The following is a 17,816-nucleotide window of genomic DNA, read 5'->3' as shown; positions in this document are numbered from 1 at the left end:
CTATTCGTTCGGATGTACAGATAAATTTACTGTCTTAAGACACACGTTCAAATACCGATGGGGTCCGATTTTGCCGGGTTCTGTCATCATTCTAGTGGTACGGAATGACGTGAGGGCGTATCGGTTTAAACCGAACGCCCTAGTCGCTCACGTACCATCTCGCACACGTTCTACTGATAACAATCGACCACATACATGCTGACGCTCGCGAAATGCTCTTCATAGGGCACAATGTTATAAAATAGAACTCGTACTAGTGTTGATGCCATCGGAATAAAACAAACCAATGTTTGTGTCTCTCGTATCGATCTCACGGTACAAAAGCATTGCGCATTGATCGCAGCTAGTTCAAATGCAGTGTAGTGCGCGGCATAGAAATTGTGTTACGATTTCAGCACAGCATGTGCCAGTATATGTTATGTTAATTTCCTGCTCGTTAATCATAATCTCGTTTGACACATAACAAACATTTCAACAGTGATAACAGTGTATTAACTTGGACAAAATGGAACTGCAACACACAAACGATCCCCAACAGAAAGCGGCATTAGATCGGAAGCGCGTTACAGAGAGTGAATGGTTTTTCATGGTGGAAGGCATTTTCAACACGCTCAACCACACCATGATCGGCGTGGTTTGCATCTACACTAGCTGGCTCTGTTGGAAAAATGGATTCGACAAGCTCTACACCTGGCACGTGTTCCTCACTTTGATCGGGGTAGGAAGACCGACGAATATCTTCGTTATTGTTCACCCTAATATCCTGATGTGTATCTTCCCAAAAACATAGTATCATCTACTAATGGCCGAAGGGATTGTTTTGCTGTACAGTGGTAACGGTTGGACGCAGAAATTAACGCACTCGCATAAACGCACCGTCCACTGGTTGATCGAAGTCGTCGGCTGTAGTTGCTGTGTGGTGGGCATTGCGTTGGAGATCTACTTCCGGGATTCCACCAACCGACGACACTTTTCATCCACGCACAGCATAGTGGGACTAATTTCGCTCGTATTTCTGGTGCTTACCCTTGCGAATGGGTTGATGGCGCTGTTTGCCACCGAGCTGCGAAAGCGCATCCGACCGATCTACGCAAAGTTAAGCCACTATCTTACCGGCACGGTGTGCTACGTGATGGGCATGGTGGCGATCGTGTTGGCGTATGAAAAACGAATCTATCGCCAGAATACGATCACCGAGGGAATAACGATGATGACCGTGTTCACGATAGCGGTTACCGTGCTCAGCATGATTGGGGTGGTGAAGGCGATCTACAATCAGCTGAGGACTCTCGTGAAGTAAAGAAAAGAACTACGCCAACGGTAATTTATAAATATTGGTTTGAAGTCAGCCAAGCAAAAAAAAATAGCAATTAAACATATTACTTCTATTAACACGTTGTCTGCCACGTCAGCCACTATGTGGCTGACGGGGTTTTTCCGATCGGGCCACGTCAGCCACACTACACATTGTAAAAGACGAGCTACAAGAGATAAATTTGCACGTCTTTGATCGGTTCTTTCACAGTGCTTTTCTTTAAGGGTTATGATTTCTTAAAAAATGATTAAAATATCAAAATGAGTTTCTAATATGTTTTCATAAATAAATGAAAATGAGAATGAACAATAATTATAAGATCTCGGAGTTCATTTATTCATCCTTTACTTTTGCTGCACAATCTTAAAACACTCATCACAAAGTTGAGGTTGATCGGGACAGCTTGGACAATACGTAAACGATCTTTTCACAGTTTCACGTGCCTTTGATCGGGCCATGCTTTGCCTGTCATTGTTGTAGCATCGTATGCAAACTTTGCATGCGCGTCGCATTTTTTTCCCATTGGCATCTTGAAGGATGGCTAAAAAATGATTTTCTTGTTGCGGACTGAATTTGGTTGTGTTTTTGACGGGTATTTGTAGCATGTATTTGTATTTGTATTTGTAGTATTTGTAGAAAAAAATCCTCACCTCGTAGGGAAGTACACAGTAGAACAATCGATTATAGGTAAAAAGGAGGAATTCATAGAAGTGATTTTGTCAGAATCTGATACATCCGATTCCCTTGCAAGCAGTAGTTGGAGTCGGAATGTCACCAACTTTTGCGAGAGGCGAAGAAAGGGAAGGGAAGGGAGGGGAGGGGGGTTTCAAGAATGAAATTTCATGGAATTAGCCAAACAAACAACATTGTGGAGCGACTGAGACAACAAAGAGAATTTGTGAATTTGATTTAATAGAGAAAAAATGCAAAAGCAAACGCAATCGTTTCAAAGAGTGATTCCGTGGCCTGACGGGGCAGTTTAGTGGGCATGTATGGTGGCAGACAACGTGTTAAACATAACGAAAACACAATTACTACAGCCGATAGCGAACATACGATACAAATAACATTATAATCAGACATGAGAAGTGATATGAAACATATCAATAGGACCATCGCATCGATAACCAACATGCAACACCACAGGATAAATATCTTTCTTTCGCTTTTCTTATGCACCGATCCAAAAGGCTCATCGCCTCCAATGTTATCAAACGTTTATTGGAAAGAGGGAGATCTATGTTATAGTTACAGTGAGTGAAAATTTAACCTTCCGGTTGTTATTTCTGTTGATTTTGCTGCAGTGTGTTTACCGTTTTGTTGTTGTGTTTATTAGTCGCAAATAGTTACTAACAATAATGATTCTCTTTGATGCGTAACGATGCGAAGTCGTGAATTTTTCCTCCTCGATAAATACCTAATCACTACCACCTCTCATGTTTACTACCTGGGGGGGGAAACAAATTAAAAAAGTCTCAGCGTCTAACGATTTTTCTTCACTTTTCCTTTGCGTCCGTTTTTTTTTGGGGGAGAATCGAACGAATCTTAAACATAACCAGTTGCATTGTTGCAAATAAGTATCCAGTGTTTCATAACGAGAGGCAGAACAAAAACCAAATGTTTGTCGTTAGTGTTGCAAACCACTACGTGTCTGCCGTTGTGAGTAATGAAAACGGGACCCAATGTTTCGTCGTAGCGCGTTGTTGATTAGTGCACGTATGTTATACTCACTGTTTGCACTGGAACGCCTTTGCATTTGGTTAATACTAGTGTGACCGGCGATGATGGGTATATTGTTGATTGACGCTGGACAAATACGCAAGTATGCGTTCTTGATCACTATTTGCAACAAAGCTGAAAAGAACTCGTGCCTTCTTATCGCATTTCGCTTAATCTGCTGTTCCCCAGCTCAAAAATACTGCTCAAATAGAATTCTTGTGGTTGAAACTGGTAATCGTTAAAAAAATACCCTGCAACATCCTACCGAACCCAAACTGGCTGATAATAACGCAACATATCAAACTTCTCTTTGTGTAATTTTAATTACTAATGAACGCAGGAAATGGTATGTGCAACGTCCAATCTGCGCAGCCTCGTGTGGTGTTGTGTTAATGGTGCTAAACGGTACTCGGCGCTGCGCATTAGTACAGTTCGTTCTGCCGCGTTCGGCACATCTGACAACACGCCTGGCTGTAGTACGCATAGTTGCACAATTTAGCCTTTAACACTATCGTACAGTTGGGGAAATCATCTCGGCAGGTTTCATCGTTCGGCATCATGTCCGGACGTGTCTCGTAGTACGGATCCACCGATGAAGACGCGGACATGGTCGTCGTGTAAGTGGAGTACGTAGTCGTTCTGATTGTGGCAGGTGTGGCGGGAGACGCGGTCGATGTCGGACAGGACTCTTCGTTACACACCCGGTAAGATATGGGCCGATCGGAGTAGCGACAGCCACCCGATTCCTGGAGCAATTTGTCGCGCAAATTGAACTCGAGACATTTAATCACCCGACGTTGATTGCCACCGCCACAGGGTTTGGTACACTATGCAAAAATATATGCACAAAACATGTTTGCGAATTTGTTTTAGAATAATTTTAGGATGTTAATAACTTAAAACTTAAAAGCTTAGGAAATAAAATTAACCTAAATTACCCGGCATGTGGAACCCTCTGGGGCTCAATTTTGGTAGGTTGAGTTGTGTTTTGTAGTGTGCAAAGTACGGGTAAAATCAAGTCGAAAAAGTGAGCCTTAAAAATGTCTAAAAATTTACATTTAATGGATTAAACATTGCTTAAATTGTGATTAAATTATTACCGACAATCTTAAGAGTTTATTTTTTACGAAATGTCATAAAGGGAAATACGGAAAAATAAAAATTTTGTACGGAAAAATTAATTTTTTACTCTTCATATATCTCGAATTCTGAAGAAGACCAAATGAAATTTGCTAACCAAAAGTCATTATTTTTGGATTAAGATTTTATACACCCAGGATGTAATGAGTAAATGAATAGTAACTTTACAAACAATTTAGCATACCTACATTATCTTTAATAATCTTTTCAGTTCGTATTGTTCGTACAGAAAAAATGTGTAATAGTCATACATCAGCTACGGTAGAATTGTGTAATATCAACATTAAAATTTTGGAAAATTAGGGAAACCATTCAAAATAACTCGTCGGGTAGTTCTAATGTTAATTGGAGCCTCCAATTTGTTGGGTGAATATTAAAAAAAAATATCTTATCAACTTACCTCAGTCCATTCGGAGAAGTGCCACCTGGGTTTACATTCCTCGAATGATTCAGTGTCACATGGTTCGATCGATTTCGGTCGTAGATCGGCATCACACTCACTTTCTGGTGCAAAATGATCATTACGGATGCAGAGCACTGTTCTGGAGCGTGTCAGATTGAAGCAATCTCCGGAGCACTGTGAACGGAACGGATAGCTAGCATACGGTAGTTCGATTTCGCTTTCAGAGATTAAGGATACTCACCAGCGTCCAAGGACCGGCAAACCATTCGCCAAATTCGCAAGCTCGATTGCTGGTGCACTCGCGTGAAGTTTCCGGCATCATGCGCAGATCGCAACGTTCCGAGTTAACCGAGGAGCTACGATCGCAGAAGATCGATCGGGTCTGCATACCAATACCGCAGGTGGTAGAGCACCGAGTGCTCCAGTTTGCGGTCAACCAGACACCAGTTTTCTTCGACTCTGCCCGATAGTTGATGTGGTTTATGTCGGTTCGCTGGCGACTGTGCGGAACGACAAAGCCTCCGTTCGACATAGGCCCATTCTCCATATCGTTCTGGGTGTGACTGTGACTGCCACCATTGTGGTGATCGTGGTGTTGATGCTGATGCTGGCCCCGGTGGCCACGGTGTTCGTGCTGGTGTTGGCTTTCTGTCGGTTTGTACCGTGGCTTTTCTGTTCTCGCTGCCGTTGGTTTTACCACACGTGAGCACTCACACCGTTCCGTGCTGGGTGGGAGCTCTTCCATACAGGCACCATTATTGACCTGTATCACAATCCCGGACAGAAGCTCTTGCACGCACTTGACTTCGCGCGTCCGGAACACCTCCTCGTCGTACTTTTCCTCGCAATTACACTGTTCCCATTCGCCAAGCTTCCAGTACGCAGGACAGGGTTGGGTGTTACAGCGTAGCAAATTTTCGTTCAGTACAGGTTGCTGCAGATGGGCACACCGTTTGGCAGAAAATACGCGCGTCGGAGATTCGCGCACACATTTGATGATGGGCTGTTGGATGCCTCCGCCACAAGACTTACTGCACGCACTGAATCCGATCACCTTCCACAGATACTTACGCTTACGCTGACCAACCCGGCCCGTACTTGAGTTGTTGGCTGAACTTACCAACCGCTGCTTTGGCACTCGCAGATTGGATTTTTCCGAGATTTCATTTCCCGCTGCAAATGGCAAATGTGAAAGTGCAGAAAAAATATATTTAACCTCCCATTGCCGAGGGTTGTTACATTTCGTATGATTTCATTTCCACTTTTGTTAATTTTCGAATGTCCGGTTTTTCTCCTACCTTCGGCACTGGGAATTTCTTCTTGTGATGTAGGTTCGGTAGGGTTGACGTTCACGGGAAGCAGATATTCGTACTTGATACCCGGGTTCGGTGACTGGGAAAGCAGAAACACCTGTACCGGCTCGTTCGTGGGCCCAAACGCAGTCACCCATTCGGTGATGCCTTCCACGTGCCGGAAGCTGCTGTTCGAACCGTTGTTCAGCCCATCGACTCGGCGATAATCGAACACGGTCCCGGCGGCAATGTAATGTCCACTGAGCGAAATCGTGTAGTCACCATTGATGAAAAACCGTTGATCACTCGTTTTCAGCGCTGTCGGAAAAAAAGTCGGGTGGAAACCATGGTGTGGAAAAACCCGGGAAATGTATATTTTATTACCTTTGGGTGAAAAATCGCTTGAAAGAGTGTACAAATATTTAATATTACATTCATTCGACTCTGGAAATATTTCGATTTACTCATGTCTAACGTTTATGTTCCTGGACTTTGCAATGTAAACTTGCAGAAATATGAGCTTATTCCAGTTTCATCATTGTTTCTTGATCAGTAATATCAACCGAAGAACTATAATTTAATTTCAAGAACAATATTAAAGAAAATCAAATGTTTCTGGTGAATGAGTTGACGTAGTAACGAATGATTGCATTAAAGAAAAGGTATTTTTATTCAGTTTTATGAAAAAAATAGATCATGATTTCTCTAAGTTTTGCTGCGTATTCATTCTTACGCCTTTCTAGCCAAAACTCTCATCCATATCTGTCTAGCAAGAATCTTTCCACTTCGTTGGACAATTTGTTACACCACCATGTCAACTTTTTGCTAGTTATTCTACTTTTTCATCGCCACAACAACCTCAAAATGGTTAGATAAGTAATTTCTGGCTTTGTTAGTCAGTCATTCAGACAGTCAGTCCTGCGTACGGGGGTTTGGTCTAGACGGGATTTTGGTCTAGGCGGGAAGTAACGCGCAATGTCCGTCGTATTCAACTTGAACGCTCCAGGAGCGCAGAGCAAACCGCGTAAACTTGCGCGGAATGGACTTCAGACGGGCCAGAAATCGCGTAGCCGTAGGCCACCACACCACAGAAACGTAATCCATCACCGAACGAACTAAGGAACAATGGAGTGCCTTAGTACAGACCGGATCAGTAATGTCGCGCGCTAACTTCTTCAGCAGGCCAATTAGCTGGTTGCCCTTATTAGCGATGTGCTGAACGTGGAAGCTCAACTTAGCATACAGGAATACTCCAAGGTCCCTGACACAGCTTTGGCGCACAAGGGCAGATCCGTTAATGGCGTACTCGAATAACAGTGGGCTGCGTTTTCTTGCGAATGTTATGACAACACACTTGTCAGCGCAAAGCTCTAAGCCATTCGTGGAGCACCAGGACGACCAGGACACGCTCAGAGTCGTCTGCAGAAGCGACCAAATTTACTTTGGTGGACTTAGGCGTAATCTTTTATAGACAATACCCGTTTCCCAAATCCCATTTTTTTGCATACGATTCATTTTTCCACCACAAATGAAAACCAAAAGTGCAAATGAGATACAGATGAGAACATATTTGGTTTCCAGGATGCCTCGTGCAGTTTGTCGTTTGTTTCCCTGTAGTGCAGTGGGTAAAACAATTTTGTAACCGGAAGACCATCTTTACGTAGAATCCGTCTTCCAAACCACACTATTCTTTTTCCTCAAACCGCATTCCCACGAATTCCTAGCGCGCTCTACGGTCGATGCGTGTTGGTCCAAAGCCCTATCAAAAAACTTCGCGACCGTTGGTCCTTCGTAAATCTTCTCGAAAGCGTATTTTTATCACGTTGTGGATTTCTATCGCTTGGCTACATCTACACCCTACAACCAAGTAGTGGTACCTAAAGACCTTTAATTACAAAGCCGGTTATTCGAATCCGGATATCTTAGCACCAAACCTCGCCGAATGCATCACATGCGTTAGCAAAATTATTCTTCGTTGTATAGGTTCTTTGTCGTATTATTATGTTTGATACACTACTGTAACTACTGTGTACTCTATCACTACTGTGTGAAAAAAACCACTAGTTTGACTTAAGGAGATAGAGCTTCAAACTCTGTTCTTCCAACCTCTGAAATTTTTGTATTTTTGGTTTCAAACTATCTCACTCTCTAAACATTGCTCGAATGCTTCAAAGTTCTCGTTAGTAGATGGCAAATAAGTAAAATGAAACAAACATATGTTTTCCACACCTTCCGTACATTACCATCTTCAACAATGTAACATTTCTTTACGAAGAACCAGCGAGGAAGAATTTGAATAAGGATGCTTTTATATGCTGGAACAATTTTTAACTCTGTTTTTGAACCCCCTCATCACACACGACAAACATGTTTGGAATTCCGTGCAATATACGGATCAAAACCACGCGCCTATAAACGGTGCTGTCGTGCCCATTTGCGAAGAGTGCGTGTAAAGAACTGGAAAAAAGCTTTCCGGCAACGCCATAGCACCAGCAAAGGGCACTGCCTGTGTGTGTAGGAAACGTACAGCACATTGCATGAATTAATGGTTAATGTTTCGGTTCGTCCGTGTCGATACCGCTTTCGGATGGAAATGGAAAGTAAATTAAGGTATGCATCGGACAGATTTCCATCTTAATTTGGTTATGGTGCAGGCAATATGTTTTTTTTTCTGTCCTTGCCTTGGGGGTTTAGTATGGAGACGGCATCGGTTCTAGCGCCATCGAATGGTAACGCTGTATGCTTGGTGCAATGCGGCCATTGTATACTGATCCCGTTGTGTTGGCGTTTGTTGATATACTGGATGCATTTGAAAACATAGTACCGGGCTGTGATGGGATTGCAGATAGGGCATAGATTCTCAATACACTTTGCGTGGATTTAACCGCAGAGAAAGAAGTTGCATCGACACACATGCAGTAATGGCTGAATGCCTCCCCAATATTGGCACTTCCATCAATCTACGTTTATCTCACTGGAACTGTTGCAAACCGACCGAGAGCGCAAAGAGTTTCATTGTACCATTATGATTGCTAGCCGGTTATTTTTGACTTTATGCGACATTTATGATAATTTGTGGGCTGAAGGTTATCCGAAACATTTGCTTCAAGTTGCCATTGTTCGGCACTGTGCAGTTCTTAGTGATTTATAATGAAATGTTTGTACCTGCGGACTTTAAGTTACTCTACGGGAAATGGCACAGTTGTCTCTGCTTATCTTATCTGCATCACTTAACAATTATTAGCATACAGTTACGGGATGTTTAATATCTTTGCGCACTATGCACATCAGGGTCAGGGTTGACCCATCATCTATTTAATCAAGAAACATCGCATCAAATGATCTTGCATTTAATTTGTTTGCACTTGATGATGTTTAGTCTAAACTTATATCGTGATTGAGTCAACCTTCGAGAAAAATATAATTTCCATCAAGAAACTGCTGATGATGTGTTACGTTTGTTTGTCGTAAAACTAATTTGCTTAACTTCAATGAAGTGCGTGCAAAGGTAAAATGTGGAATGGCATCATCGATCCTATCCCTACCCTTAGCTGGGTATGTGGTTAGCATTCATAGAAGCAGTTCATCCATCATAAGTGTATCAACGAACGAGGGGACATTATGTGCCCTCGAAGAGCAGACCGAACAGCCGAGGTTCTTTACCGAGTAAAAACAAGATTCTTTCGAGTTCCATTTTATTTATTCACAAGCTTTCGCCCACCGAAGCCAACACTGGCAAACGGTACAGATGCATCGGATGCTGCTGAAATAGTACCGTACCCACTTCACTCCGATCCCAAAGAACGGAAAACGATGAGCTCTGGCATGCCAAACGGTAGCTCTGTACTTTTGCCCAGCCAGTGGCACGGACGCAAACGGACACCGGCAACGGAAGGCAACATAATGCTGCAAGAGCGTGTGAAAAGAAGTGTCGCATTAGTTACAAACGATGACAGCACCCGGGTGCGAATGGTAGCAACAACCCGGTTACCCGGTGCATATGGAAATGGCAGCAAATCGGCACACCTGCAAATGGCAACACCACCCTGTCACGGGTGTACATCACACCCCCGGCATTTCACTTTTCACTCTATGCTTAATGCTCCAAATGTCCCGGACCTTTTGGACCATTTGGGCGTGAGGCTATGTGCGTGCGTTCGTCCATATTGTCAGCAAGTGTCTAACGGCTCATAAATCTACCCCATGATGGGTCATTTCTTCTGACTAAATCAACCACGACGGGGTGTACTCTGGACGGTTACGGCATACGGTTGGGTGTGATAGGTAAGAAAGTTCTATTCACTTTCATTCGAAATGGAAATGAAAATCAACAAACGGAAAATAAAATACCCACACAATCGCCTGTATCGTAACAGTGTAGAATAACGTGTTACATTTACGTTCCTTCGCCATTAGCAACGTAGTAGCGAAGTGACGCGAAGTGACGGTGTCCATTAATAGTGGGAGAGTTGGCTGCTTTCATCGTTTTCATTTGGGAAAAACGCTCTAGCTCTCGGTTGGGTGTCCTACAGTCCCACCCTAAGCTACCGGCTACGTATTTGCTGACCAACGAATGTAATAAACTAAAAATAAACACATATTTAATACCCTCTTAAGTAAGCATGCATATACTGGGCGCCATGTGGAAAGAAACAGAAATGTTTTGTATGATTTTCCGGAGGTCATCCGCATGGAAAATGTTGCGGGGGGTGACGGTATGCAGCCAGGGTAGGCCATTTCAAGGCCGATTAAAGTGCATTAGCATAGCAGCCATTTCGGTCGTCGTTCTCTCCTTTACTTCATTAGTAGCGGATGTCTTCTGACGACCCGGGCGACCGCAGCATTTTCTGCATTTGCATCGCCTTTGCATCCGTTCCCGCATGTGTGTGTGTGTTTTTTTCCACTACAACTGATTTCCGTAGGATCGGCTGTTGCTAGTAGCACGGGTTCACTTACCGAGATAGTTCTGGCTGTTCTGCAGCTCCGTTATCGTGATGTTGGACGCACCGGCTGGTATGGTGGCCACGTGAACGTACCCATTGTTCGGGTTGGTCTTCGTGTAGATACCGGAAATGGGACGGCAAACGGTCGTTCCGCACCGGACGGCGCCATTGTTCATGAACGTGCCCGAAATAACGCCACTGTTGTGAACGGCCTGCGGAAGAAATAAATCAAACACATGTCATTTGCAGTGCGAATAGCAATAGGCGGCAGCGCAATTCTCCCAGTCCGGTTAAGATCCTGTAAATTGGGGCACGATTTGTACGAAAATGTACATAAAAAGCATGCGACACCTTCGCGCAGCAGGTGGCAAATTGGAAATGGTGCTTTTAAAAAGTACAAAAATCAATTTATTCGGTGTATAGCTGGGCATAGGGATAGCATTACAAAGCGATAGAATTCGGAATCGGGTTGAAATTGAGGGAATATCTGGCGTCATTTGTTGTGGTTCAACGAAACTTGAGAATGGAACATTTTCGCGATAGTGTGGAAAATATTGTTGATTTTTTTGGCGATGAGTGAAATACCTCTGCATATCACACAGCTTATCTTCACCTCATCACGGTGTGCCAAGGATAAAACCAAATGACACAGCTTGAAAGCATACTGCTCTAGAAGCACCAGCTTCATTCAGCTTTACTTCCTACCAACAAGAACCAGCATTAGTGAAGGATTTTAGTCTTTCAACCTCTGATAGCGTTGTGTAACGAGTATTGAGTGTTGCTTCGTTTATTTTCTTCTCTGCCTGGAACAAATTTAACTAGCAACCACCGATATCCACCACGGCCACGCCAATGCAAGAAAACGGTACGGGAACAGAACGAGCGAAGCGTGAGAGCTAAAAAACCATTTCTTTCATCCTTTTAAGTCTTAAGAAAACTGTGTTTGCTTTTAATTTTCTCCAACGATGCTATTACAGTGGCTGGCAACCTTCGGGCCGGACCGGTTTGTTGTCACCTCGAGAGTGTCAAGTATGCGGGCGTTTTCTCAATCGAATGTATCAGTCCGTGGTGGTTATTAACCGTTCCAACTCGTTCGCTTTAAGTATGACCTGCAGGGCGGTGAAGAACGGCTCTGGCTGATTGTCTGTTTCGTTCCTTTTAAGAGCGTGTATCCTTCGTAGCACCTGATTAACATTCGCTCTGTTTCACATTTAATGGATCATTTCGTCACAGAGTTCGTCAAAATGTGTGCGCTTTAGGTTGATGGAAGTGTACCTACATGATTTTGGACGTATTGAATTGCTATTTATTGAATTTCCTTGTGTATTTTAGTCTACAAAATGTAATAACGTGTTATTTTATTGGACAGCTCAATTGAAATTTTGACAATTATTCCTTTATAACTTTACGGTTGTATAACAAAAAATGGAAATTCAAACATTGCTTCGAAAGTAATCTTCAACTAAGCTGTCTTGAACAATTTATTTTGTTAACGATAGTTGAAGGCCCTGAACGCTATCGAGCAATATGCTACACTACTTTAACACTTGTTTAAGATATTAGTTTTTCAACAATTTCTAGTTTTATTTATTTTGAAAGTAGTATTAGGGAACAGTATCTGGGAGTGTCATCTTTCTCAGATGCTTGGTGTAATATACCGAAGCTCGTGTATTAATCCTTATCCAAACCAGCAACCTAACGCGGTGTTTTTTAGTATTGGAGAAAAAAAACTTATGTAAATTCCCGACAAAACCGGTTAGAGTAAATCAGGGTATATTCAATACAGATTTCACATACTTTGAAATTATCAGTATAAAATACGGGATTTACGCAACAAAAAATCAATGGTTATGTACAATATTAAATAAAGAACTAAAACATATTTGAATTCGTTTTGTGTGTTCAATGTACAGCTTTTTTCTACGTTTTGGGAACAAAAATCTATGAAATGAAGATTTTTGTCATCAATATAAGTTAGATTCCTCAACGTAGCATCACTACTATCTAAACCGAGAAGAACTTTCATCGACTTGATATTCCACTACTGGGGAGAAGGATGAGATTAAAATAAATAACGTTGTGGTCTTCTGGCGAATAATTATTGTATCTGTACTATATCAAAGCATTAACAATGTAATATAACTTTAAGTATCTTCCAACATTATTTCATTGTGCCTACAGATTGCTACTCCACGTTGGGTGGGCCATTTTCCATGATACATTTCCGCGAAAGGAACTTATTGAAAATTTGCTTTATGCTCGCCCCCGAGCAGACCACCCTCTTCGGAATTGTATCTGTCATACCGAAGCCATGCAAGAAAATCACTTAATTATTCCGTTTTCACACTTTCACGGAACAAAACCGACTGCGGTAATCTAGGCGGAATAATTAAGAACGAAACGCTTTACGATGAAAAACACACAACTATGTACCATGTCCACGTGACACGGCACAACTAAGAACCTGATTGCCTGTGTGACTGCGCACCGCTAGCAATGTGCTGGTTTACCACAGCTTAAAGTTTGGCGTTCCGCAGCATCATCGCCCTTCCTGTTTACTTCCGTTTCCGTTTATGAAGATGCTACGAAAGCATCGCCGGTACGCTTTGGGGTATTTTTCACCGCCGGTTGAGTGAACTGAATAAAGAGAAATAATACTCATGAGCCTGATATATCAACCAGCGTGGCATCCCGAGTAGTCCGTACAGTATCGCCTGACTCGACTGGAACACTCTACAGAAAGGGGGATCCTTTAAGGCTTTGTTGTCCGAAGCCGAAACCAGAAATCTTCTCGTATTCAGTTCCGTTTACACCCCAACACATCGCGTTCCCGTTCCCTTCCGAATTTGATACCAACATCCGCATCGGTCAGCAGTACTTACCACCAGCAGTGCAACGGCAACGATCCGTAGTAATGAATTTTTAAAAAACATTTAAAACAGTTCCACTCGTTTTTCACTGAACGTTGAAAGAAATGTTGCCGGTATGGTTGAATGTGGATCGGTGGTTTCTGTAGAAGATGCGGGATTTGTTGAGGGATTTTGCGTTTTGAAACCAGTATATTCCCGTCGGCGAAGAAGAGTCACGCCAACCGAGGCAAACACGGAAATGGATTGTGGGGAAGGTTAATAAAGTATTCACGAAACTTTTCTCACGCCGTCTGTTATCCTGCAGTGGGCACCTTCGCTTCGGTATCGGAGCCCTGGCAGAACGGTCGGTTAGTCCTCCGGCGATCAGTGACCGGGTTTTTGTACAACTTCACTTAGCACAGTGCGCCGATTGTTTTAATTTGAAAGAAAGGTTAATTAATCACTGTGGGGGAGGTCGTTAGGTCACAACCGACACTTGGACGGATTGAATCACGGCGAACGAACGGACTGGATCACGTGCTTTATGAACTGTCACTGTTAGCGTTTGCTTAGCGGATTAATGCCTTTAAAGTGAAATGGTTGTGTAATGTACGTCGTTGTTCAAACCAATTACAAGCAAAAACTTGTCGGAAAAACCACAAAAAAACATTTGCCCAATTTAATAAAGTTTTAATTTCATCCAAATTCTCCATCATGCCTAAGAGCTTTACCTTTAACCGCATCGCCGTGCGTCGCATCGTTAGTGACAACAACCTGTCGTCAGTATTGTTATCCGCTTTGAACACGATGGGTTGGTGTATGTGTGTAAGTGCACGTGCGGTTAGCCAGTGCCAAAGGCAACGGAAATAAGTTTTCATTGGCAAAGTTATAGGATCACAGTCAGTTACTTTGCTGGGAAGATCCCAATACTTTTTGCGCTTGAAACCAAAACCATTGTACTGAAGATGAGATTCAAGAAACGTTTCAACGTTGTAACAGTTTCGTCATCATTATGATACAGTGTACTTTACAACTAGTGGTTTGGTAGAAGCAAAATATTACTGTTACTATGTTGTAATACTTGAAAAATTAAATTAAGTGTTTTCCATCCTCAAATAAACCACTCAGAGGATCTACTAACAACCAGCTTCTTTTAAACGCTATTTTTTAAAGATCGGAGCATCAGATTTGCTGTATTTAACACCCAACAATATATCTACTTTATCGACCCAGGATGACCCGCCGGTTTCTATTAATCTCTCTAAAAATAATCGGATTTATCTTAAGGTGCACCATGGCGCACCGTGAAAAGGATATTGAACGATTTCATTAACGAATTGCTTCTTTCTTCACACTCTTGTTGCGAAACTTAAGGCAGCTAACGACACACTAAGCGCTGAGTTAGTTCCCACCAGACTGTTGTTATCCGAAGCGAACCGTCAAACCCATAAGCTTCGTGGGACTTCCAGAGTTGGACGCGCAAATCGAAGGTACGGTATGCTTTCGTCCCGTGTCGATCTTCATTACGCTTTCATAATACATAAAGTGTTATAATTCAATTCCAACCAGCGCAACATCTTACAGGTCGTTTAACTCGCGGATTTCCTACCCTGCTGCGCAGCGACACAGGAAACCCCACCGGAGAAGGTTTCTTGGCAGTAGCAAAGGGCAAAATACAACCAACCGTAGTTTTTGGAAGTGAATCTCAGCAAACGCTTTCCACTTCATTGACCGCGCTGAAGGGTAGAGCTGGTCGGGTTGGTGATGATTGCTGACGTTTTGCCGAAAACTTTGTCCAACTGAGCACCGCTGCTCGTTTAAGAACCGTTGCCATCCTCGTCATCATCAGCATCATCATCTTCGTCGTTGAGGCGAAACTTAATTTCGAGCATCAAATCAGTCTGGCTATTCTCCAATGGACGTGTTCGTCTGGAGCGTCTGAACCGAGGAAGCCAACGAAGGTAATAAGCCTAGCTTCTTGAGGTTCGTATGACAAGAATGACCGTATCCGACCCCCGCATATCCTAGTACCTGGCAGCGCGTAAGTTCGACCACAAAGTTCAACTCTGATCTCGGACGGAAAGTTTATTAGAATATCAAAAGCGACGTAGCGTTCACAGGGAATTGCCCTCGGACCGGTGATCTCGACCACTCAATGGATGCACCGGCGGAATTGGTTTTTCTGATGCAAGATTCTTACTCAGTACAGTTTGTTGCCGGTGTGACCGCAACTGCAAGAGCAAGTTGAAATAAGCTTCAAAGATAGGAAAAGTTAAACAAGATGTAAAGCCTACATTTCATCCGAAACCGTTGGGAAGCAGTATGGAGGTGATGGTTTTACGCTAGTTGCATTTTTCTGGTGCATTTTGCTTTCCATTCTTTGCAGCCGGAAAAATCTTTCCTTAGCACTTTCTTAAAAGAACCAAACAAATTCGCTCTTGGTTTAGTGGTTCTGCTGCCTGCCCGTCTAAAGCTCGTTTGGATGCACGTAAATAGATTCACCCTGCAGCTTTTTTATGCAGGTAATGGTACTTGAAGCTATTTAGTTCGTTGGCTGAGAAAAAAAACCTTGCAGCAACATACATCTGCCGTCGTTAACACAAATGAGGTTTTGTTCATAAAATGCGTATTTAAATCCTACTTTGCAACGATTGTGTTTGAGCTTCGGAATGCAGATTTAAATAATATTTATTAAATTCCATTTGTATTCTTTTAACACATTGAATTAAATTGTATTGAATAAGTGAAACTCGCTGTCCAGGAATGAATATTACACTGCGGCATATTCTAATCACTAGGATAACTAGCAATTCAATGGAAACAAGGATAATATCACTCGAATTTACATTCTCACATTTTTTTTAAATAACGGAAGATGAGCGCGCATATTTTCCTAAGTTATGATTTAATGTAAATGTTTCTAATATAATTAAAACATTACTAAATAGTATCAAAAGTTCCCGATTGACCTGTAAATACTGTGTTATTACTATTATTTCTTCACTATGGATTATATAGAAATCCTTACACCCTTTGCAGCCTTCCAATGTGTCGCAAAGGCGGAATCCGGACGTATATGACCAGAGAAATTCCTTACGCCTTTAGCTCTATTGCTATTGCCTTTCAAAGGTAACTACTCGCTTCCTCGTGTACAGTTTCATCGGTTGAACCCTATTATGCTATATCGGCTGAAGTGGATCGACTTTCTTTCTACGGTACGGTGAAAGTTTTTATCCTACACAATACTGTACTCGTCCACCCGAGATTGAATCAGGGCGGTTGCCGTATCGTAAATGGAACTGGATGGAAAAAAAACCAACTCAAGTATGCATCTCAGCAAGGTGCGCCTCTCGATACTCTCACGGACGGTCACAAACTCCAAACCCAATCAACCTTTATACTCACATGGTGGGTTATAAAGTAGCTAGTACCGGGCACATCATATGCGATGGGTACCCAACCTAGCAGCTTTACGTTTCCTTCCTTATGTTCCTCCAAGGAAAAGCATACAGAAGGTCATAATAGTATGTATGTGTATACGCGCACAGTTGACAACAGTGACAGAATATGATGCTTATCAACTTCTCATCACTATCGGTTATTCAATTGAGCGTTGGGGAAACGAATTCCAAACGCTGCATGAAAATGGTAAATTTTATAGAGTTTTCTTTTACGGCGGTGCAGCTTCCGGAGCTTTACTGTATCTACATCTGGCCACGTGTTCTAGCAGTAAAAATAAACTCAAAGTTTATTCGATAAGTTCTAACATTGCCTAGGTCGGGCCGGAAATGCTTTTATAATGTGTCCAACTTGCGTTTTTATTAGAAGCTACTGAATAGTTTTTTTTTCTTTCTCGTTTCTTATTTTATGTGCTCGCTGTGTCAGAAAGTCGGCAGGAAAAAAAAAAATAAAAGCACAGCAAGTCTCAGAGCGCCTCCGGACGTGAAATATCAAAAGGAGAAAGATCAAAGCATGAACAGATGCGCGGATAAACAATAAAGAGCAAATTTCTAACAACTAACGATTGCATGAAAAACTTAACAGTAGCTTTTCTTAACTTTCCATAAAGTAAGCGTGTTTCTGAAATTAGTAAACTTAAGTGTACCTTTTGCAAAAATTGAGTACCGTGATACATTATCTTTAAGCAATTTAAAC

General features: G+C 42.4%; 2 protein-coding genes across 2 annotated transcripts in view; one reads left to right on the top strand and one right to left on the bottom strand.

Moving 5' to 3' along the window:
• The first annotated feature begins 505 nt into the window (after positions 1 to 505).
• Positions 506 to 1,300, top strand: LOC128714107 (transmembrane reductase CYB561D2-like). The gene is made up of 2 exons (XM_053808983.1): positions 506 to 718; positions 791 to 1,300. The coding sequence occupies exons 1-2, from the start codon at positions 506 to 508 to the stop codon at positions 1,298 to 1,300; spliced, it is 723 nt and encodes a 240-aa protein (XP_053664958.1).
• Positions 1,301 to 3,456: 2,156 nt separating this feature from the next.
• LOC128712561 (thrombospondin type-1 domain-containing protein 4) overlaps positions 3,457 to 17,816 on the bottom strand; it is a 71,357-nt gene continuing 56,997 nt past the window's right edge. The window contains exons 7-11 of the mRNA XM_053807453.1: positions 10,826 to 11,024; positions 5,876 to 6,187; positions 4,819 to 5,750; positions 4,575 to 4,751; positions 3,457 to 3,861 (exon numbers count right to left, since the gene is read on the bottom strand). Coding sequence (XP_053663428.1) covers positions 3,457 to 3,861; positions 4,575 to 4,751; positions 4,819 to 5,750; positions 5,876 to 6,187; positions 10,826 to 11,024 — 2,025 coding nt within the window. The remainder of the gene's footprint in view (positions 3,862 to 4,574; positions 4,752 to 4,818; positions 5,751 to 5,875; positions 6,188 to 10,825; positions 11,025 to 17,816) is intronic.

This window comes from Anopheles marshallii, chromosome 3, assembly GCF_943734725.1.
Source record: "Anopheles marshallii chromosome 3, idAnoMarsDA_429_01, whole genome shotgun sequence".
Classification (NCBI taxonomy): domain Eukaryota; kingdom Metazoa; phylum Arthropoda; class Insecta; order Diptera; family Culicidae; genus Anopheles; species Anopheles marshallii.
This window is presented reverse-complemented; position numbering and strand designations above follow the sequence as displayed.